This window comes from Schistocerca americana, chromosome X (assembly GCF_021461395.2).
Source record: "Schistocerca americana isolate TAMUIC-IGC-003095 chromosome X, iqSchAmer2.1, whole genome shotgun sequence".
NCBI classification, from domain to species: Eukaryota; Metazoa; Arthropoda; class Insecta; order Orthoptera; family Acrididae; genus Schistocerca; species Schistocerca americana.
The window spans coordinates 343,351,404-343,377,201 of record NC_060130.1 but is presented as its reverse complement, the minus strand read 5'-3'; the positions used below and the strand labels follow the sequence as shown (position 1 = coordinate 343,377,201).

Genomic DNA, 25,798 nt, shown 5'->3' with positions numbered 1-25,798 from the left:
ACACACTTGAGGTTTGAGACAGTCACAAAGATGATTTAACATGAAGTACATAAAGTAAAACACAATAATCAGTTCAAAAGAGATAACACTGCACTGCTTGATAATAGTACATCAAATAATCCATGTATGAATATTGGTCATAATACACAGTCCAATGTTTTTCATAGAAATGCTCAATGTGAACTTTTTGAATATTGAATAGCTGTGCAAGTGTCAACACAGTAAATCATTGACACTATAGAGATAGAACACAAATGCCAGAATAACCTTTAAACTCTACTTAGCCTAATCACAGTTTCTCAAAACCTCACATAGGCATTAGGTGAGTACTACCAGGTTCCAGACACTTTGACCATAGACATTGCTCCTTTATTCACTTCGCCAGGACTTCCATGATAAAGCCATGCACAGATGTTAAGCATTTTCTTCCTGACTACATACTCTTTATGGGCTACATGAAATGTATTTTCAGTTGCAATTACAACAAACTGTCAGCTGGATGAGGGAATGATGACACTGGAAATTTATGCCAGATGTGGACTCAAACCCAGATTTCCATCTAACTGCTTTGGCTATCCATCCACAACTCACAGCCAGACCCAAACTTCCATATGTCATCATTTCTGCATCACTACCTGAACTCATACACAAATTATGGAACTGCTGTGCAGGATAGAACATTTTAATTGGACGTTGTGCCTGGTATTGGGGGATAAGAAGAATGATGAGATGTTCTTTCGAATGTGCATGCATGTTCAAAGAAATATTAAATCATTCTTCTTAAAAACACAGGCTCTGCAATACTGTATTTATGGGCTAGTTGTATGCAGGTGTTACTGTTGCTGTTTCTGAGCCCAGATTGAAAATTTTGGGTGGCTTCCGACTATTCAATGACTGGCATATGAACATATTGCGATCTTGGAAACTATGTAATCACTTTGCCACTCAGAATGAACTGTGAGAATTAACAGTAATTTTGTTTATGAAATATGTGGTGGTCTAGGAAATTAGAAAAGTTTATGAAAACATTTTACACATTCCTGTTGGGAATATTCTATTTATGATTACAAGCATTACGAGCAAAACATTGAAAATTACAGCAAATTATGCAAAAATCATAATTAATAGCTTAATCAGTGAGTGAAGCACATCATTTTGAAAAAAATGTAGCTACTCTCAAATTTAAATGTTTATTATCTCATCAGTCCATTAATTTTAAAGAAATTTAAATATGTCACTGAAAAGTTGGAATGCCCATCTTTCTGTGTTGTCATAAATGCTTGCTATCTCACATGGAAACTGCAAGTGAAACTTTAGTAAAAAGTTGAATTAGTCACATATTGTGGTTATCAGATTTTCCAGTAAAACTAGATGCATCATGGGAATCAGTAAATTGAAAATAATGCCTTGAGCAATGAATTTAAGTGGAGAAAAACTTAGTTAAGTTTCTATTTAGAAAGGTACAGAAATTGGAAAATAAGTACAGAAAACAGACAAACAAATAAATAGATCAATTATTAGTAGACTTGCAATAAGAACAGATGAGAGGTTCCAGGAAACTCTCTTTTAAACAAGGACGTGATGCACTGTCCCATGACCAAAAATTGTTCACTGGCACCTTTACTCTCCTTAGCGGCCATATACTGATTGAAATTTATTCCACATCTACATATTTCCTGTTGATTTTCTAATGCTTCATGTTGCCTCTGTCACTTAAATCTGAGCTCAAGAGGGTAATCAATAAGCCAAAAACTGATTATTTTAGGACACCCCTCAGAGACATTCACTAGGCTGTTTTTTACAGTGCTCATGGCATGAATGAAAAAAATAACACTTTTGATAATAAAGTGCTTACCTTATTCGAACACTGTTTCCCCCAAAACTGACCACCGTTAGAGCAAAGTCTACAAAAAAGCCTACTCAAAGAATATGGGTATCTTGTAAAACAAAAATAAAACTGTATCTGTCAATTCGAAACAGTTCTGATGTTAATGCTATAGCACATTAAAAGAAATACTGCAAAATATTAAAGACTGTAATACAGACATCAAAGCAAATATATTACAAGGAAAAGATAGTCATATCAGATAACAAAATAAAGACAATATGGGATATAGTGAAGGAGGAGATCAGTAGAACCAGATATGAAGAGGAACAAATAGCATTAAGAGTAAATGATACATTTGTGACAGATGTGTATAGTGTTGCAGAACTTTTTAACAAACATTTTATAACTGTTACTGAAAAGATGAGGTTGTCAGGTTCTGTAGATGCTGCTATGGAATACCTCAGACCAGACATTTCATGTAACTTCCATAATATGAATTTGACCCTCACTACCCCAGCAGAAATAATGTCCATCATAAAATCTTTAAAATCAAAAACATCTAGTGGGTATGATGAAATATCAACAAAGTTAATTAAAGAATGTGATTCTGAGTTAAGTAACATATTAAGCTATCTGTGTAACCAGTCATTTATCAGTGGAATATTTCCTGAATGGTTGAAATATGCTGAAGCTAAGCCACTGTTTAAGAAGGGAGATAAATAAATAGCATCATATTTGTGCCCAATTTCACTTTTGTCAGCATTCTCAAAAATGTTAGAAAAAGTAATGTACAATTGGCTTCATAGCCATCTTATTTCAAATAACATACTGTCAAAGTCGCAGTTCGGATTTCTAAAGGGCTGTGATATTGAGAAGGCTATCTGCACTTACAGTGAAAATGTGCTTAATTCATTAGACAAAAAATTGCAGGCAACTGGTACATTTTGTGATCTGTCAAAGGCATTTGACTGTGTAAATCACAATATCCTTTTAAGTAAACTAGAATATTATGGTGTAACAGGAAATGCTGCAAAATGGTTCAAATCTTATATCTCTGGCAGGAAACAAAGGGTGTTATTAGGAAAGAGACATGTATTAAGCTATCAGGCATCATCCAACTGGGAACTGTGGGGTCCCACAAGGTTCCATTTTAGGGCCCTTACTTTTTCTTGTGTATATCAATGACCTTTCATCAGTAACATTACCAGATGCCAAGTTCGATTTGTTTGCCGGTGATACAAACATTGCAATAAATAGCAAATCAAGTGTAGTCTTAGAAAGATCAGCTAATAAAATATTTGTGGACATTAATCACTGGTTCCTAGCCAATTCTTTCTCACTAAACTTTGAAAAAACACACTACATGCAGTTCAGAACTTGTAAGGGGCGTCCCACAAGTATATGCCTAACATATTATGACAAGCAGATAGAAGAAGTGGACAGTGTAAAATTCTTGGAATTACAGCTTGATAATAAATTCAACTGGGAGGAGCACACCACAGAACTGCTGAAGCGTCTTAATAAATCTCTATTTGCAATGCGGATTGTGTCAGACATAGGGGATATAAAAATGAAAAGGCTGGCATACTATGCTTACTTTCATTCCATAATGTCATATGGGATTATTTTTTGGGGTAATTCATTAAGCCAAGCTAAAGTTTTCTGGGCACAAAAGCGTGCAGTAAGAGTTATATGTGGTGTGAACTCAGGAACATCCTGCACAAGCCTGTTTAGGGAACTAGGGATACTAACTACTGCTTCCCAATATATTTACTCCTTAATGAAATTTGTCATTAAAAATATATCACTTTTTCAAACCAACAGCTCAATTCATAGAATCAATACTAGAAATAAGAATAACCTTCACAAGGATTTAAAGCCACTTACTCTTGTACAAAAAGATGTGCATTGTTCAGGAACACAAGTTTTCAATAACTTGCCAGCAGCCATAAAAATCTTAACAAACAATGAAATTCAGTTTTAAGAGAATCCTAAAGGATTTATTGGTGGCCAACTCCTTCTACTCCATTGATTAACTTCTCAGTAGAACCAACTGGTTTTTTTTTCCTCTCTCTCTCCGTGTGTGTGTGTGTGTGTGTGTGTGTGTGTGTGTGTGTGTGTGTGTGTACAATCTAACTTCTGCACCACATCAGTACAGTAATGTGTTCATTGTAAATAAGTATTATAGTAGTTCTATTACATGTTTATTATCTTATAAAGAAAAAACTTTTATTTTAAATTCAGTGCATTAGTGTTTGTAAAATGATTCTTTCATATAGTGTTCATTGGGACCTGTGGAATGGTACATTAGCTTATTTGTTTGAGTTGTAAATATTTGTCATGTATTATTGTTTTTCTGACATGTTCTACATCCTGGAGGACTTCCTCACTAAGGATCAATTGGAATGAAAGTAAATCTAATCTAATCTAACCTAATCACCCCATATATCATTTTAGTTCCCAACTAGTGATGTAAACATACATGCAGTTACATGAGTACTGTATGTAGAAATTAAAAGGGCACCTCTTTACAACCAAAAAACATATCTTTAAGTTTTTCACTGTGAACTGGCTGCAGAATCCACTCCACACTCCCCCGAAATAAGGTAGTTTACAGCAGGAGACGTGTAAAGCTATGTAGTGACATGATACTTGCTTCATACCACATATCACAGTTTGTGACACATGCCCAAGAGAGAAAAATTACTCCAGACATTCAAAAGAGTTTAATACATTAAATGATAACAGAATTACCTCAGGTTACCATCCATATGTGAGGGCTTGATAATTATAATACTCTACCAAACATGTCTATTCACCATTTATCCAATGAATGTCAAACTAATCTGATTTCCAAAATGATACCATATCCGAATAATACCACGCTACTGGAAATATGTACAAGTTTTACTTTGTTAGTTTTGCAGGAATCTCTTCAAATATGTGACATATAGTTGACATTTAGATTGTTTCAGCTCTTGACTATTTCATATGCTATTATGGCACATACATAATATTGTGGGCCAGTAGAATACTTTCCTATGAGCCTAAAATACGTCTCCTTAATCACAATCATTTCACAGATGGATAAATATATTATATACAAGTCAATGACAAATATAGTACCAAAATGAAGACATAAGGCATAATTTGAGTAAATTTTACAGACCCAGTTATTGCTCATAAATTATATGAAAGTGTATATGTGCAAACAGTAAATGTCTAGTACTGTGAGCAATCCAGCAAGATAAGCCAGTAACAAGAGTAATACCATAATATGGACTAGAGGTGTATGTATTTAATGTGTGCAAATGGCACAGTGGACATATTATTCTAGTAGAAATGTAATTGAGTGCTACACATTTCTATCACTGACAGTGCAAATATGTCTGCCTGTTATACAGCACTTTTTCATGTAAAAGTGGTACAAAAACTAGCGTACTAATCAAGGTTACACAAACCCATCAAGAAATATTCCCTTGACATACTATATGAATAAAGTATAAGGTATCAGAAAAAATATTTAAACTAGGGGTGTTGTTATAAGCTGCTCATTATGGTGATAGACATTAACTGTAGTGTTTTATGAATTAATTTTATACATAGAGATGGAAGATGACAATTTCATTTCTTGTTCAGTGTTCAGTGATGAGACTATATTCCATTTAAGTGGAAAAGTGAACCACCACACCATAAGACTCTGGGGAACACAACAACCAAGTACTGTTATATCTGTGAGTGGCTGGACGTGAGTTCATCGTTATAACCCAGGACAGAAATTGACAAAGCTGCAAGGTGGAAGGGCAGTTGCAGAAGAGAACATGATACTGAGCAGTAGCTGAGCTCAGCATGGTTGACTGATGATGTACAAGACACAGACTAGAACAAGCCCAAAGGAACCTATGCAACAATGAGGTGCAAAGCAAAATCTTCCACCACAATTATGTAAACAGGCCAAGAACAAAGAGAGACACAATCCAGGACATAGCCAGAGAGAAGAACAAGTGCCAAGCAAGGTTTTTATTGAACAGTCTATAGTACAGTGATGATAGTAACCAACAATATCAGATGCGAGTACAGAACTGACTGACTGTTTACTGGGCAGCCACATTTATACCGACCATGAGGAGCACTATTGGCCAGCATATTCACATGGTGAGAAGAGTAACATGCTCCCTATGAGAGCACAGCACTACAGTAAAACTATGCCCTCTAATGACCATGTAGGTCCATTTCCCCTGACAGGTACTCAATTTACGCGGAGCTCGATACCATGATACCAGATATACTACAGTCAAGTATGGGAGAGACACTCTTAGGCTTCAAGTGTTTTGTGACATTTGCCAAGGCAACAGTTACTGCCCATTCTTTTTTGCCAAAAAGAAATCAAATATCTTAATATTTTGAAGATCTGGATTTTTCCACAATTCTGAGAACATACCAAAATGTTCATGTTTCAATAGGATGGGGCACTACCACACTGGCAATACTTAAAAGCATGTCACAACAATAAACTGTCTCAACAGTGGTTTGGCCATAAGGGTAATATCAATCTCGAATGTACCGTTGTCCTCCAAGGATGCCATATTCCATGATATGTGATATTTTATTGTTGGGAGGGTTTCTGAAATATACCTCTGCTTTTAACAGTATTGAGTGTTTTGCTATATACACAGCAACACCAGTGAATGCAGTAACCCTAGGCATGTTCATAAAAGTATGAGATGAATTTGATTATTGTATGACTCTCATGGGTCTGGTGGAGGGAACACGGAACATTTGCAAGAGATAAATGAAACCTAAATGTAATTGCGAAAAGTAATCCAGGGTTGTGTTTGCATAGTGTAAACAATATAACTTGAAAAAGCAGATGGTTCTTATGAAAATAAAAACTTCATCCTCCAATGCATAAGTTAAAATTCAACCCAAGATTCTATCTTCATTTATGTAGATGATATAGTCTTGTGAAATCAGATGAATCTTTTGAAATACCTTATGCAAATTTACTGTTTTGTTTCTTTGTAATGGACCGATAACAAAATGGTATATTGAATTGCTGAAACTGGAAGCCAGTACAAAATAAAATAACTTCTCAGTTTTCATGATTGTTTGGCGAATTTCTTTGTTAAATAAATAAATAAGATACACCATAATAATACATTTGCATTTGAAACAGAGAATCAATTTATTTTTCAGGCATTGTTCAAAAACCCCATCAACATTTTAGTGGTTTTTTAATCATGATCTTTATTTTGAAGTGTTGGCTAATGATATTATTTACTAAAATACACATATTATCTGGTATAGTGAAATCATGATATTGAAGGATTCAATTTGTCATTATTTTCATTTTTATAGGTAAAATTAAACATTCTTTTCCTTTGGGTGGTCTTTCATACCTTCAGGTTCCTTTAAATTCCCTATCAAACATGTGAATTAAATTCTTACTTAGGATATGTTCCTTTTATGTCAGTTAAACTGTTAAACTTCTGTTGGTGTGTCAATGTAAGGGCTCATAACAAATGAATCCAGAATGTTTGAAACACAAACATCACTGCAAAACATGCCAGACAGACACATGAGAAACATCTAACTCTTGACTGGTGTGACAAACAGGCTTTTGTGGATGGTTTCCAAAAATCTGTTAAATGCATCTACACCATGCATGAGCTCAAGGGAAAACTTGTGGATTTCCCATTACATAAAAGTCAGAGTACTGAAACTATTGGTGCTGCTATCAAATGCTATAAGCTGTAGGAGATGCAGTGTTGTACTCAATAAAAATCATGATGCACAGTTTTAATTCAATTACACCTGTTGAAACAGAGATCACAACATGAATTTTCTTGCTATGTTATTGCCATTTCACACACTGAGCAATGAATGAGCAACCAAACTAGCTGCACATGGCAGGCCCCTACCAACAACCACATGAACCAGCAAATGATGCCAAGATAAATTTTTAATTTCAATGCATAAGTTAAAATTCATCTCAAGTTTCCATCTTCATTCATGTAGAAGGTGTAGTCTTGTGAACTGGATGAATCTTTTTGAAACACTCTGTATTATAGCAGTTTCAATGGACAAAAGTAATGTTTTTCTGAAGAACAGGCCCAAAATATGAGGGGTTGAGAGAAAAATGTATTATCAAACAAGTGGTTAAAAATCAAGGTCTTATAGGAAAATGGGCTGCACATTTGTCGTGATACAGCAATGACAATAGGACAACAGGGAATTGATGATCAAGGTAATGACTGTTTGTCAATGCTCTAGCTAATGCAGGCAAGTATAAAAACAGCTAGTGTAAGAAATATGGCATAATTTATTTATTTAGCCATCCGTGGACATTTTAAAATGTATGGATGTTGTCAGTTTGTGTACATTCATATATTTATATTTATACAGTTTGTTGTTACCTGTAGTTAAACATTGTGACCTCTAAGTTATTTACAATCATTTTTGCTCCTTATCAAAACATTACATATAGTTAAATATTGTGAAACAAAAGTTATTTTGTAGTTTTTGCAGTAGTGCAAAAAAACTGGATCAATATTGTCCTTTTTAATGGAGTTTAGGTATTTACAAGTTTGAGCACATTTTCTAATTTCTTTAGTAATCCTTTTAATTGGTGGGTGTTCCAAAAGGAATTAATGCTTTGGGAAATGTTTCTTCAAACTTTAATTTAAACTCATACATAAAATTGGAGAATTTTCTATTCACTTAATTTCTGTATATACTCCTTCCCAACTTTCATGTGTTAACTTTAAGGAAAACTCCTGCAAAGCTGATGGAGAGTAGACTCTTTTATATACATGCAGTTTTGATTCTTTTTTTTTTACAGAAGCTTTTACTTTTATAATCTGACATAGATGGTCAGACAGTCCTAGATTTTTAACAAGTACATTACAGTTTTCTCTGCCTACATCTGTAGCTACATGGTCAGTGGTAGATGATGAATGTGTGGTTATTCTTGTTGGACAGTTGACTAGTGATGACATGCCAAAACTATGTAGCATATTCATAAATGTTTTACTGGTGTCATCCGTTTTAGCTGTATTTATGTTAAAGTCCCCACACAAAAGGATATTATGTTACAGCATCAACGCTAGTTCTAGGCTTTGTACACTACTGGCCATTAAAATTGCTACACCACAGAGATGTGCTACAGACGTGAAATTTAACTGACAGGAAGAAGATGCTGTGATATGCAAATGATTAGCTTTTCAGTGCATTCACACAAGGTTGCCACTGGTGGCGACACCTACATCGTGCTGACATGAGGAAAGTTTCCAACCGATTTCTCATACACAGACAGCAGTTGACCGGTGTTGCCTGGTGAAACATTGTTGTGATGCCTCGTGTAATGAGGAGAAATTCGTAAAATCACATTTCTGACTTTTATAAAGGTCAGATTGTAGCCTATCATGATTGTGGTGTATCGTATCGCGACATTGCTGCTCGCGTTGGTCGAGATCCAATGACTGTTACCAGAACATGGAATCGGTGGGTTCAGAAGGGTAATATGGAATGCCATGCTGGAGCCCAACGGCCTCGTATCACTAGCAGTCTAAATGACAGGCATCTTATCCGCATATCTGTAACGGATCGTGCAGCCACATCTCGATCCCTGAGTCAACAGATGGGGACGTTTGCAAGACAACAACCATCTGCACGAACAGTTCGACAACGTATGTAGCAGCATGGACTATCAGCTCGGAGACCACGGCTGTGGTTACCCTTGACGCTCCATCACATACAGAAGCGCCTGCGATGGTGTACTCAGTGACAAACCTGGGTGCACGAGTGGCAAAACGTCATTTTTTTGGATGAATCCAGGTTCTGTTTACTGCATGATGATGGTCGCATCCGTGTTTGGTGACATCGCGGTGAACGCACATTGGAAGCATGTATTTGTCATCACCATACTAATGTATCACCTGGTGTGATGGTATGGGTGCCATTGGTTACACGTCTCAGTCACCTCTTGTTCGCACTGATGGCACTTTGAACAGTGGACATTACATTTCAGATGTGTTACGACCTGTGGCTCTACCCTTCATTCGATCTCTGCAAAACCCTACATTTCAGCAGGATAATGCACAACCGCATGTTGCAGGTCATGTACAGGCCTTTCTGGATACAGAAAAAGTTCAACTGCTGCCCTGGCCAGCACATTCTCCAGATCTCTCACCAATTGAAAATGTCTGGTCAATGGTGGCTGAGCAACTGGCTAGTCACAATATGCCATTCACTACTCTTGATGAACTGTGGTATCGTGTTGAAGCTGCATGGGCAGCTGTACCTGTTTGACTCAATGCCCAGGTGTATCAAGGCCATTATTACGGCCAGACGTGGTTGTTCTGGGTACTGATTTCTCAGGATTTGTCCAGTGAATACCCATTTAGCATCTGCATTTAATCTTAGTCTAGCAATTTTAATGGCCAGTAGTGTATAAATTTTGAAAAGAATATCTCTAAATTACCACTGGGAGGACGGTACACACATAATATAGTTAGTTTCTTGGACATAGTTATAGCAACTATCTCTGTTGCTGACACTTCAAAGTCATTGTCTACACTTAGCACGATAATATCATTTCTGACTTTAAATTCAATACCGTTCTTAACATAAATACATGACCCTATAATGAAAGTGTGTGTTAATTTATCATTTCTGTTTGTATTAAGATGAACTGAAAATTTATACATAAATGTATGTAACTTCACATTTTTGTCCATACATTATTAGTATCATCAAACACCTTATTTTTAAGATTGTAGTAGTGGTTCTGGTTTATACATTTGTTTAAAGTAAAAAGCCCTATGTCACAATGAATATGATGCAAATCAAGAACAATGTGCTGAAAAAGGATTCCATTCTGTTACAGAACTTCTATGTGTCTATATTAGATATAGACAGGTGACAGAGACTGAGGCAGATAAAGATGAGCTGAACTTTGTTTCAGCAATAATTGGTAGTCTTTCATGTCTGGGACTAGACTTAGTGGCCAATTTCCAGGAAAGAAGTGTATTTGTTGTGCACTTGGTTGGTGCTGGTGTTTGTTTTTTTGGTGGAACAGTTTACTTTGTGATGCAGGTAAGACCTTTAACAACCACTCAGAATGTCAAAATTATTTAGACAAATTTTCTTCAAGAATTTTCAGCCTTCATGACTCCGCAGAACAAATATACACTGAGGAAAAAAAAAAAAAAAAAAAAAAAAAAAAAAAAAAAAAAAAAAAAAAAACATTGTAACACCAAGAAGGAGTTGTGAGATATAAATGAAAGTTGGTAGGAGCATTTCTACACCTGAAAGATGATATCTATTGAAATTTCATGCCAGTTGCGTAAGAATGATGCTAGTAGCACCTCTGTGAGGATGCAAATCACATGTGCTTTAAATACATGCTGTAACAGTTATGAGTGTTAGTTATCTATGAGATTGGATGTGGTGAATTGATGTTAGTCAAAAATGCCTTTAAGACCACAAAGATGCCATTGTCAACACCTCACTGTGTTTCATCAAAGTTGCATAATAGGGCTACGAGAAGCTGGATGTTCCTTCTGCAATTTTGCAGAAGGACTTGGCAGAATGTAGCCACTGTACATGACTGATGGTAGTGGTGGTCACGAGAATATATGACCACAAGAAGACTGGCTCTAGATGGCCATGTGGCACTACCTAGAGGGAAGAGCATCATGTCTGATGTATGGCTCTGGCACCTCGTGCTACATCTACAGCTACATCTACATCTACATTGATACTCCGCAAGCCACCCAACGGTGTGTGGCGGAGGGCACTTTACGTGCCACTGTCATTACCTCCCTTTCCTGTTCCAGTCGCGTATGGTTCGCGGGAAGAACGACTGTCTGAAAGCCTCCGTGCGCGCTCTAATCTCTCTAATTTTATATTCGTGATCTCCTCGGGAAGTATAAGTAGGGGGAAGCAATATATTCGATACCTCATCCAGAAACGCACCCTCTCGAAACCTGGCGAGCAAGCTACACCGCGATGCAGAGCGCTTCTCTTGCAGAGTCTGCCACTTGAGTTTATTAAACATCTCCGTAACGCTATCACGGTTCCCAAATAACCCAGTGACGAAACGCGCTGCTCTTCTTTGGATCTTCTCTATCTCCTCCGTCAACCCGACCTGGTACGGATCCCACACTGATGAGCAATACTCAAGTATAGGTCGAACGAGTGTTTTGTAAGCCACCTCCTTTGTTGATGGACTACATTTTCTAAGCACTCTCCCAATGAATCTCAACCTGGTACCCGCCTTACCAACAATTAGTTTTATATGATCATTCCACTTCAAATCGTTCCGTACGCATACTCCCAGATATTTTACAGAAGTAACTGCTACCAGTGTTTGTTCCGCTATCATATAATCATACAATAAAGGATCCTTCTTTCTATGTATTCGCAATACATTACATTTGTCTATGTTAAGGGTCAGTTGCCACTCCCTGCACCAAGTGCCTATCCGCTGCAGATCTTCCTGTATTTCGCTACAATTTTCTAATGCAGCAACTTCTCTGTATACTACAGCATCATCCGCGAAAAGCCGCATGGAACTTCCGACACTATCTACTAGGTCATTTATATATATTGTGAAAAGCAATGGTCCCATAACACTCCCCTGTGGCACGCCAGAGGTTACTTTAACGTCTGTAGACGTCTGTCCATTGATAACAACATGCTGTGTTCTGTTTGCTAAAAACTCTTCAATCCAGCCACACAGCTGGTCTGATATTCCGTAGGCTCTTACTTTGTTTATCAGGCGACAGTGCGGAACTGTATCGAACGCCTTCCGGAAGTCAAGAAAAATAGCATCTACTTGGGAGCCTGTATCTAATATTTTCTGGGTCTCATGAACAAATAAGGCGAGTTGGGTCTCACACGATCGCTGTTTCCGGAATCCATGTTGATTCCTACATAGTAGATTCTGGGTTTCCAGAAATGACATGATACGCGAGCAAAAAACATGTTCTAAAATTCTACAAGAGATCGACGTAAGAGATATAGGTCTATAGTTTTGCGCATCTGCTCGACGACCCTTCTTGAAGACTGGGACTATCTGTGCTCTTTTCCAATCATTTGGAACCCTCCGTTCCTCTAGAGACTTGCGGTACACGGCTGTTAGAAGGGGGGCAAGTTCTTTCGCGTACTCTGTGTAGAATCGAATTGGTATCCCGTCAGGTCCAGTGGACTTTCCTCTATTGAGTGATTCCAGTTGCTTTTCTATTCCTTGGACACTTATTTCAATGTCAGCCATTTTTTCGTTTGTGCGAGGATTTAGAGAAGGAACTGCAGTGCGGTCTTCCTCTGTGAAACAGCTTTGGAAAAAGGTGTTTAGTATTTCAGCTTTACGCGTGTCATCCTCTGTTTCAATGCCATCATCATCCCGTAGTGTCTGGATATGCTGTTTCGAGCCACTTACTGATTTAACGTAAGACCAGAACTTCCTAGGATTTTCTGTCAAGTCGGTACATAGAATTTTACTTTCGAATTCAATGAACGCTTCACGCATAGCCCTCCTTACGCTAACTTTGACATCGTTTAGCTTCTGTTTGTCTGAGAGGTTTTGGCTGCGTTTAAACTTGGAGTGGAGCTCCCTTTGCTTTCGCAGTAGTTTCCTAACTTTGTTGTTGTACCACGGTGGGTTTTTCCCGTCCCTCACAGTTTTACTCGGCACGTACCTGTCTAAAACGCATTTTACGATTGCCTTGAACTTTTTCCATAAACACTCAACATTGTCAGTGTCGGAACAGAAATTTTCGTTTTGATCTGTTAGGTAGTCTGAAATCTGCCTTCTATTACTCTTGCTAAACAGATAAACCTTCCTCCCTTTTTTTATATTCCTATTAACTTCCATATTCAGGGATGCTGCAACGGCCTTATGATCACTGATTCCCTGTTCTGTACATACAGATTCGAAAAGTTCGGGTCTGTTTGTTATCAGTAGGTCCAATATGTTATCTCCACGAGTCGGTTCTCTGTTTAATTGCTCGAGGTAATTTTCGGATAGTGCACTCAGTATAATGTCACTCGATGCTCTGTCCCTACCACCCGTCCTAAACATCTGAGTGTCCCAGTCTATATCTGGTAAATTGAAATCTCCACCTAAGACTATAACATGCTGAGAAAATTTATGTGAAATGTATTCCAAATTTTCTCTCAGTTGTTCTGCCACTAATGCTGCTGAGTCGGGAGGTCGGTAAAAGGAGCCAACTATTAACCTAGTTCGGTTGTTTAGTGTAACCTCCACCCATAATAATTCACAGGAACTATCCACTTCTACTTCACTACAGGATAAACTACTACTAACAGCGATGAACACTCCACCACCGGTTACATGCAATCTATCCTTTCTAAACACCGTCTGTACCTTTGTAAAAATTTCGGCAGAATTTATCTCTGGCTTAAGCCAGCTTTCTGTACCTATAACGATTTCAGCTTCGGTGCTTTCTATCAGCGCTTGAAGTTCCGGTACTTTACCAACGCAGCTTCGACAGTTGACAATTACAATGCCGATTGCTGCTTGGTCCCCGCATGTCCTGACTTTGCCCCGCACCCGTTGAGGCTGTTGCCCTTTCTGTACTTGCCCAAGGCCATCTAACCTAAAAAACCACCCAGCCCACGCCACACAACCCCTGCTACCCGTGTAGCCGCTTGTTGCGTGTAGTGGACTCTTGACCTATCCAGCGGAACCCGAAACCCCACCACCCTATGGCGCAAGTCGAGGAATCTGCAGCCCACACGGTCGCAGAACCGTCTCAGCCTCTGATTCAGACCCTCCACTCGGCTCTGTACCAAAGGTCCGCAGTCAGTCCTGTCGACGATGCTGCAGATGGTGAGCTCTGCTTTCATCCCGCTAGCGAGACTGGCAGTCTTCACCAAATCAGATAGCCGCCGGAAGCCAGAGAGGATTTCCTCCGATCCATAGCGACACACATCATTGGTGCCGACATGAGCGACCACCTGCAGATGGGTGCACCCTGTACCCTTCATGGCATCCGGAAGGACCCTTTCCACATCTGGAATGACTCCCCCCGGTATGCACACGGAGTGCACATTGGTTTTCTTCCCCTCTCTTGCTGCCATTTCCCTAAGGGGCCCCATTACGCGCCTGACGTTGGAGCTCCCAACTACCAGTAAGCCCACCCTCTGCGACTGCCCGGATCTTGCAGACTGAGGGGCAACCTCTGGAACAGGACAAGCAGCCATGTCAGGCCGAAGATCAGTATCAGCCTGAGACAGAGCCTGAAACCGGTTCGTCAGACAAACTGGAGAGGCTGCATCTACAGCAGCAATGTGAACAGCAGTTGACATCTCAATGCAATGAACTACTACAAATTGGTTGCTTCAAGGACAGCTCCAAGCCAGATGCCCTACAGCATGCATTCCACTGACTCCAAACTAACACCATTTGCGACTTCAACTGACAGCTCATTGGAGGACAGGTTGAAGGTCTGTTGTGTTTTCTGATGAAAGCTGTTTCTGCCTCAATGCCAGTGATGGCTGTGTGCTGGTTAGGAGGAGGCCGGTCGAGGGCCTTCACCCAACCTGTCTGTGTGCTAAACGCACTGGACCTGCACCTGGACTTATGCTCTGGAGTGCAATTTTGCTTGATAACAGGAGCATTCTTGTGATTATCCCATGGACTCTGACTGCAAAATAGTATGTCAGTCTGGTGATTTGACCTGTTGTGCTGGCATTCATGAACAGCATTCCAAGGGGCGTTTTCCAACAAGATAATGCTCACCCACACACTGCTGTTGTGGCCCAACATGTTCTACGGAGTGTTGACATGTTGCCTTGGCCCACTCGTTCACTAGATTTGTCTCCAATCAAGAGCATATGGGATATCATTGGATGACAACTCCCACATCATCCACAAAAAAACATTAACCATTCTTGTATTGCCCAACCTAGTGCAACAGGCATGGAATTCCGTCCCACAAACTAACATCTGGCAGCTGTATAACACAATGAATGCATGTTTGCATGCTTGAATTCAACACTCTGGTGGTTACACAGGTTATTAATGTATCAACATTTCACATTTGCAATGTCTCATGTTCACATTAACCTGTGATCTCACAATATCAATTTGTTAAATATGTTACCCTGTCAGATATATTCGTGAAATTTCATTACTCTACATTAATTATTTATTGATGCAATTTTTTTCCATCAGTGTATATATGAAAATATAGCATCAAATTTAGGTATATGTTTCTGCAATTCACATATTCACACATAGTTGTTGTTTCTGGGGTTGTAAGTAATAAGTCTTTACATTAAAAGGCTACTGTTTGCATTGAATCTAGCAACTCACCCCTGCTTCCCTGTGGTAGCACTAAGTATCTATGGCCACATGACCTGTTTACAGAGCAATAATAAATTGCATATATAAATCTTCCTTGTGTATCAGTCTTCTGTTGATCAAAACCATATCAAAATCCCTACAGCAGTTCCTGAGATTAGCCTTTACATACAAACAAAAAAATGGGGTGGGAAGATTTTAATTTAGTAATACATGTAGAACAAATGTTTTCTAAGCATTTTGGCACTCAGTTTTGTTTGAATGAGAAAGTTCCACTCCATACGTTCAGAAACACAAGAGATTGATGTGGTTCTCTGAACAGGAATACAGTAGTTCTCATGAATATTGTACTGTAAAACATTAGCTGTGTAACTGGTACAAGACAACACAAAAAGAGGAACTTTTGAAATCAAGTGCAGAAAATACACCATCAGCTAAAGAATACCTTACCATTTAGTGTGCTCCCTATGCTCTCATTCATACAAGCTGCAGATCATACAAGTACTGGGAAAAATAATCATCAGCTGTGATTCTATTATGGAATGAATACAAACATAAACAAATACAGTGATTGTGTGGTCACCTGTAGATATCAGGATAAACCGTTTCCTCCTGCAAGTTATATAGAATAGGTGACTGTCGTCACTGGGTAGATTTTAATGCTAGTTCATTTCAGGAACTCACTTTACACAGATGACATATGACAATATGGTGCATAGTTTCCTCTCAGGTAATATTATACCTTCCTTGTCTGAAAATGATCAGGTAATAATGATGCTCAGTTTGGATCAGTATGCTGGAAAGCTGTAATCTTTTGTTACCCTTACATTGGGCAATTTTCTGCAACTTCAAAGTGCCTCATTTCAACAGGATTATGTAACATCAAATCCAGAAACACAAGGAAGTCAATTACAGTTGTGAAAAACTTTTTGCTTAAGAATGTCAACTCGAGGTTCAGTGTTGATTACCTCATATCTGAGATCACTCAGTTGATTACTGTGTGAAATTGTTCCCTTATAAAGCTATCTAAAAAGTTGTGGTCATGATTTGGTGAATGACTGAGTGAATTAAAACAATGAACTTACGAGAACATTCATGGCATACCAGGTGATGTGTTGGAGTGAGCCAATGGGCACATTAATCCATGTAAAGGAGAAAGCTATGTACACTATGTAATTTTCAGTCATTAATAATTTGAATTACTATCTTTTGAAAGGCTAGTTTAGTTGTAATAGTCCATTTTCAATCAATAAAACACTTTCATTAGAATTATTCTGACTTTGATGGGTTTTCAAAAGTTTCCTTTGCTGTGTATTACAGTTGAACAAAATGTCCTCATAAATAATGAAATATTCCATTTTGACTTCTTAAATCAAGCTGAGGTAAGTTTATTCATTTTTCAATACTTTCACTAAAAGTACTTTTAAAATATCTGTTGGGAACGTGTGCTTTATTGTAAACAGAAGAGTTTTCCAAGCGATTATTCAGTTTGATGACAACTGAGGTTACAATTTGCTCTTGATTTCTTTATAACATGAAGAGATATAATCACTTGTATGGCAACTAGGCCAGTTCATGATTTATGCTATTCATATTTTCATTCACATTTTATGCTTCTATTGGGGGACCTTTCCTGTAATTTTGATACTTTAATTTGACTTCAGTTTTGATGATTCAGCTAATACAGGATAGTGCACTAGTTTTTGTTTTCTTGTTATCCTCCTCTAACATGATCCTCTGCATTGCCATTAGATAAAATTGTTTTAGCTGCACTATTCCTAATATGATTTAATATTGAGTCAGAGAGTTATGATCTTTCTCCTCATTTCCTTTGTCTCTCATGGTAGACTCAGTTACTCAGTTTTTTAATATTATTTTTGATACAATGCTCACTTCAAATTACTACTGATATACATGTCTTTACTGCTTGTAGGTAGTTTATCACTCTATTAAAGTATCAGACACTAATATTAGAAATTAAATTTTAAAATATTTCTTCATTCTGTACTTTTCTTGTGCAGTTTGCAATATAGTGGTGTTTTTAACATTAAACTTTTATGAATGATTTCAGACAATAATAACACGACGCATGAAACAACAGAAACTATTTTATGTGCGTATTTTATTGTCATTAATATGCTGTTGCTGCTGCTTCTCCACAGTAATACCAGGGGGCATTGCCATGTTTATATTTGATGGTATGATAACAGTTTCACAGGTGACATAAAAAACTATGTTTAAATTAAGTGATTTAACATTTATTTTTTTCTGTAATTTCAATCATCTCACATCCAATTTGTGGAGATGTGACTGTTTTCCTTCATTACCCTCTATAACTGTGTTTTCTTCTTGATGCTTTGAGGATGTGGTTGTTGCAGTGTGCTCCTTCAGTTTAAACTTATCTCTCTTGTTACTTTCATGCCAACAAAACTATATTTTTGGACATGCAATTGGTGCATTCATACTGAGTAACTGAAATGCAATAATATCAGTGATACAAATTACATATGGTGAACTTGAAACAGAGTGACATAAAAAATAAATTATTATAGCATATTAGGTGTGATGTTAGTTGTCGGTAGCCAGTGAATCACCACACTGTGTAGCTCTCTACATAGGCAGAACTATCATATTAAGATGATATTTGTGCCATGATATTGCATAACAGCAGTCTATAATTACTTACAAACTTGTGGATTTTATTATACTGTCAGCAGTCACCTTGGTTTTGCAGTCACTAGTGTGATAAGACATTTACAAAATATATCTCATTAACCAGATCCTGTTATTTCCAAGCTTGTTGAAGAGGAATGGAGTATCATGTTCACAGCACTGTGACAGCATTCAATGACACCACGTCCAGGGAGATTCTTCCTGTCATATTCTAGTTCATGGGTGGATATTAAAGAGAACTAGTAAGTTCATGAAGTTGTAAGTTGAGCCATAAGCAAGTAATAATTCCATGTGAATCTGTGACTCACATTTTCTGACTGAATGAGTCAGAACCCGAGTGTTCTCTGCATCTTTAGCTTGTTGGAATGCTGAATGTACTGGTACTCACAACTGGACACTAGAATGATACCACACTTTTTTCTTTGAGAATGTTATGCCATAAAGAAGACCATAGCAGTTTAGCACATTTCATAAAGTGATGTTAGCTGCTATGGTTTGAATTTCCTGTCAGTTATACGACTACCCATCTCCTTCAGTATGAGTTGAAGGCTGAAAGACAATTAGGCAATGTGCTACTGAGGTACATCAGCTCTTAATTTTTGAAAACATTGTTGGGAACAGCAGTGATCTGATTAAATAATTTGAAGTAATAATCAGTCTTGATTGCAAATTTTTATGAAAAATTGAAAATCACATGTCAGTGGTAATTGTTTTTAACCACATCTAGATCATCATCAGACCATGTCTCTGGAATGCAAAAAATAATTTTTGTTTCAGGGTAACAGATACCAAAATTATAAAATCTGTGTACACAGTAAAATATGGATGCATGCTCATAGTAACATAAGATGGTTCTTATAGCATTAGGTGGTGAGCAGAGATGGTGAGCAGAGCACTGCCAAGAGTCAGAAGACACCTCTGGCAACAATGACACTTGTAAGTGTTCTCCTCATTGTCTCTGTTCACCACATAGTGGTATAAGAAGCTTCTTATTTTATTATAATTGTGTGTCCATATTTTACTGTGTAGATGGATTTTGTAAATTTGGTACCTTTTACACTTCAAGGAAAATTATTTTTGCACTCCAGAGAAATGGTCTGATGATAATCTATATGTGATTAGAACCCATTACCATTGACCTGCGATTTTTAATTTTTAATAAAAATCTGCAATCAAGACTGATTATTATTTCACATTATTGCAATTCTGTTTTATTGTCTTTGGTGTCAGAATTACCTGTACCAAACTACAACAAAATTTTGTTTGCCCATGTCAGGATGAAACACTTAGCAAGTGCTCATACCATTCCTTACTCCAGAAGTCCATATTGTTGTTCAACTCCATCTCTAATCTCAATAGGTCATTAATCCCTGTTGTACCCTCTTTCATTATTCAGCTGAATCATCAATCATCTTTCTGAGTTATAGATGATTTGTGTGTGTAACTGCAAAAAGCATAATGACAAGAATCTCAAGACACTATAAGTAATCATTGATTTGACCTGTTGCAATACATTGTTTTTGTTAGGCAAAATGAGATGCTATTCCACTTTGGTTTTTGAATGTTAATCATTGCTTAGTTACATCTAAAAGCAAATAATTACTGCCTTATGTATGATTTAGTGTTGTATGAAGTCTGATAAAGATATGAGTACTGGTACTGAAAAAGAGTGTAGCAATTTTCTTGTGCAAAGGCACACTGTACAGTTTTCATTGTAGCTAATAAGTAAAATATGCTATTTTTTCCATGAACAAAATCTAATAATGTACTGTAAGGCACCCTGCAACATATCTGACAAACAGGTATCAGAGATTTTTTTTGGGTAGAGAGGAGGGCGGGGGGGGGGGGGGGGTGCAAAAGTCTTTCCCTGCCATTTAATATTTCAGTTTAACATCACATTTTATATTTTATATTTGTAAGGTTGATCAGTCATGTCCTGTTTTAGCAGAAAACAGAGGTTGAATATGGCATATTAGGCTGTGTGTTAACTTTTTATGTGTGCAACTGACTGGATACAGGTAAGGCAAAATGAAAATTCTGTCTTAGTTTCAATGACAATATGATGCTGGAGAGCACTCCGCTCAAAAATCTGTATCAAACACAGTCAGACAGTTAAGTATGTGAGGTGACACAGTTCCCAAGACAACTTGATTATGATATTATGTGGCTTGTGAAATGTTTCAAGCCTTTAGACAATAGGCCATTCCAGCAGCTTTCATGATGGTACTGTAAATTCAACAGTGAGTGTTGTTGTTGATAATGAAAGGGGCGGGGAGCATGAAACTCAGTGAGAACACACAGCCTATTCCTATTGAATAGTGCAAGTATACCCACTGAGCTTAATTTCAAAATCCAGCAGACTGTTTTTAACGGTGTGAGATGCTTCACACTGGGACACTGATGAAAGTTTTTGAGATTTAACCCAGGGCATTAGCACAGTGGCTCATGGATGATAACTTTATTCTACCACCTTTCGCTCTCTCTCTCTCTCTCTCTCTCTCTCTCTCTCTCTCTCTCTCTCTCTCTCCCTCCCTCCCTCTCTTTTCCAACCAAATATTGGTGGTGAAACTTTCTACCACCATTATCATTCTACATCTGGTTCAAGTGTCACCAAGGGACTCATATTCGGGAGGCCATCCTGATTTAGGTTTTCCATGATTTCCCTAAATTGCATGAGGAAAATGTCAGGATGGTTCCTTTAAAAGTACATAGCTGATTTCCTTCCTGATCCTTCCCTAATCTTAGCTTGTGTTCCATCTCTAATGACCTCACTGTTGATGGAATGTTAAACATTTATCTCCTCCTCCTTCAAGTATCACTCTACTACTCTGACATAGCAACTTCAGCTATGGAGCCAGTTTACTTTCAAGATAATAAAGGCAGCACCACCCATGGTAAGACAATCAGTGTTCGTTAACAATGGTTTGGTTGCCAATCATTCCCCTGTGACTACACACATTGAACACTAAAGAACGTTCTCACAAAGAGCTAGAGAACTAAAGTGGCACACATGATAAAACTCAGTCAACAGTAACATAACAGAATGAGTCACCCTTCACACTGTTGCCAACAATGAGTCAGGTTTACAGATGGCAAATGTACTAAGAGACTAATGAACTGGACAGCCTAAATGAATGTGGCTATGTGATGGTGCAAGTCAAAATCCAAGATTTCCTGTTGGCCCTTTTTGTCACTATCTGAGGATAAATTATGAAGAACTGTTACATAGAATTTTTACATAACTTAATTTGACATTTGATACAGATGTAGCTCCCAAAGGTAACAATGACCCATTTGAGGCTGCTAACTTCATACAGATATGATACAATAACTATGCAAATAAACTTCAACATTACATCTGGTCTTTACAGTCTCTTGGCTTGAACATTATTTGGAATCTACTGTTAGTTTTAATGCAGATAATCTAGAGCACATTCCCTCCCTTTTGTTGCTGATGGAACTCATTCTTACATCATATGATTCACTGCACACAATTCCTTTGAGAACAATTCACAAAAGTGTACATTCATTTTGCCAGAATTTCCGGTTGTATGATATGCTAGTGATGAACACTGCATATCAATGATCTTCATTCAAAGTTACACACCATTCTGATAACTATCTGCATACTAAAAGAAACTGGTTATTGCTTTGATTGATCTTACATTCATTTGTTAATTATATTTGCACCATTGTGTGACAAATCACACTGTGTTTATCTTGAGTAGTATAATTTTATATTCTATGTTGGTAGCAAAGTTTTGTAATATTTTTATGCAAAACAGACAGCTGATAATTTCATGATTTCTATCAAAACGTATATTTTGCTTGGTCATTGCCAGAAAATGATAGGTTGGAAATACATACTTCTCTTTTTTAGTTTAAATGTATAATTATATCATATATGTATACCTGCATCATCCATTCTACTATATTTGGCACAGGATGAATTCACTGACAATATTTTTTGTATGTGCCAAGGGCAGACATTTTGAAACCTCCTGCCCTGTATCAGGACATGGAACAAGAAACTTGGCCCAGTACCTCTCTTTCACCTGCAAAATTGCACAGTTCTCCTGTGTAGCCTGCAGAACTTGCACTCAAAAGGGTATTGCAAATAAATGGCTTAGCTGTGGACTAGAGGATGGTTTTCAGAATGAATACCTCACTCAGTAACAGAGCGTGCACACATGGAACATTCTGGAAACAGCACTTTCATTCTTCTAAAGATACACAATTTAAAAGCAAAGCCTGCAGATTTTCTATCCTGTTATAGCTAATTGCATATTCCATGGGTTACTTGAACAGTATATTGTAATGAAATGGAATGAAGCAGTTTACAAATTATTAACATAATTTAAGATTTCAATGTTGCTTCAACTACCACTGATACTGCTGTATTTTTCTTAACTGTTTATTACTAGCATGTCTGACTGCTGTACACAGAACCCAGATTTAGCCCTTGGTATGATGCAGTCAGGGATTTTCCTTGATTGCAGTGAGATACACTAAGCCTTCTGAGGTCAACTGAAGAACTTCTTGAATTAACAGTAACATTTTCACTCTCAAATAAGACATTAACAGCTGGGAGAGTAATTGCCTGATCACATAGCCCTCCAGCATTTCCATTGAATTGTAGCAGGCAAATGTGCTGTAACATAATAATCCCATGAAGTTTAGTTTAACTTATAGTGTGCTAAATAATGTGTGTTCTCACGTCTGCACAGAGGCAATAATAATTAAGCCATGCATCCAGCACACACACACACACACACACACACACACACACACACACACACACACACACACACTGCCCTTGGAAATCTTAGTGAAATAATATATGTGCTCCTTCAAAGCCAACTGAAAGAAACACAAGTACACATACATAGTTATGTTGTACTGGCTGGCTAAATTTTTCCTTTTCTTTATCTCAATTGTGCAGGGTTGTATTGGGTGCAGTGGGTAAGAGGAACAAGGGGGAAGGGAGTGATGGAGGGAGAGGGGACTGGTGGTGGGAAAGGAGATGCAGCAAGAGAATGGGATAAGAGTGATGAACTGAAGTGAGAATCAGGAGGAGAGAGGTGGAGATTGGTGTGAGAGAGGGGCTAGGAGAGAATCAGGCCAGGAGACAGTCCGTGTCCATGTAATTTACAGGCACTGGTACTGGGGTTGAGAGTCCAGGTGGTATGCGTTGTGAAAGAGCCATTGCAGTTGAATATGTTGTGCTCAGAAGAAAGTTCTGCCACAGGGTAGGCAACTTTCCCCTTGACCCCAGTTTGGTGGTAGCCATTAATTGGTCAGATGACCAACTATATCTTCACCCAACTACTACTTCTTTGATGGAAAATTTATAAACAAAGCCACATGAGAGTTGTGGGAATCCTAATGGCACGCTCATATTTCAATGTATTTATTGACCATCTAGAGGAATCCTTTCTAGTCATCTAGGATCTTAACTTGTTGATGATATCTTCATGATGTGAATCCAGGTCTATGATACTATCCTCATTCCTTAACAGCCTTAATCTCTTCTCTGTTATCCATAACATTTCACCATCTTCAGCTCAGGATACCTTCTTGCATGAGACTGACCTCAATCTCTTCAACAGCTATGTGAGAGACTCTGTCAATACAAAGTGCACCAATTATCAACAGTACCTCCTATTTAACAGCTACCATTCCTTCCACATTAAACAAGCCCTTCTGATAAAATACAGGCATCTGTGAATACTGATGCACATCCTCCACCAAGGCTTCAACTGCCTTTCATTGCACCCTGCATCCTGTTTTAAATTTTTCTCAGCTCTTCCAGAGTGACAGTCTCTTGCCTAGCCAGTCTATGAAGTATCCTGGTTCACCCTTATGTCACATGTTTAAAAGACATCTTTGCAAAAGTGATGTATACCAAGAGTAGTATACCATACCTTACAAGGGAACCGTTCAGTCTGACATGTTGAAACGAGCTCTGAAATTTTTTATACAGGAGCAATATACTGAAAGTAACACTGTGTCAAAATTTTTGCTGCTAAGACATGCCACAAGTATTTTTCAAAAAATGTTATAAAATTGCCATATTTGTAGCTCACCAAGGGGCTGGAGCAACATACACTCCTCCCATAGCTGTAACAGACAGCGAACACTAAACATAGCAAGAGCTACCATAGCACATCAGTAGACAGATAGCACGGCACAACATGGCTATAATTTGTAAGGCAAATTTCAGATTCTTTTGATAGTTTCTCTGATACAGTTGTTCACAATTAGTATTCACTCAAATTTGCAACTCATTTAATATTCTTAATAATTAGCAGTTGTCTTTACAATATCACTAAGTGTTAACAATTATGATAAAAATGAATTTTCTTCATGTTTTCTTCACGTATGTTTGCTAATGGTATAGGTCTTTGAACAGGTCCCAGAGTTTCACAGTAATGTGGAATACAGTTATTGTTTTCCACCTTGCAAATATAAAATGTGAAGAACATAGTATGCACTGGAACTAGCCTACTTTTCCTGTAGACCTAAATAAGTGTTATTTATTAGTTAATTTATTGGACATTCATTTGGAACATATCAACATTTAGTTAGAAATTGTGTAAATATTAGAAGAAACAGGAAATAACTGACAGTTCTGTGAATTGTGTTTCAAGCATTGGCTATTGTTCTAGATAAAGCCCAAAAAATATGATATCTTCCTAGCCCAAAGAAAACATTACAGAAATAGCTGTTGGTGACAAAAAAACAAAAACTGCAAATTTTTTGGATAAATGCTTAAAGTTAAGCAGTGTGTAAAGCCAGTTTCATTTCACAAAATCTGAACATCAATTTTATAAATGTAAGAAGGGTTTGCATGAAATATGCACAAAAATGAAATTTGCAAAAGTGTGAAAGAAAAACAATTCTAAAGATTTAGAACTGCTCTTGAGAGTGAACACATCATTACTGAGGGAGATCTATGAGGCCCT

The 25,798-nt window shown here is 37.7% G+C and overlaps 1 protein-coding gene across 1 annotated transcript in view; it reads left to right on the top strand.

The window, feature by feature from the left end:
• Window positions 1–25,798, top strand: part of LOC124556764 (DNA damage-regulated autophagy modulator protein 2-like) — a 204,691-nt gene that overhangs the window by 162,666 nt on the left and 16,227 nt on the right. Inside the window, exons 4-5 of the mRNA XM_047130773.1 lie at window positions 10,716–10,924; window positions 18,232–18,358. Of these exons, the coding sequence (XP_046986729.1) occupies window positions 10,716–10,924; window positions 18,232–18,358 (336 nt within the window). The remainder of the gene's footprint in view (window positions 1–10,715; window positions 10,925–18,231; window positions 18,359–25,798) is intronic.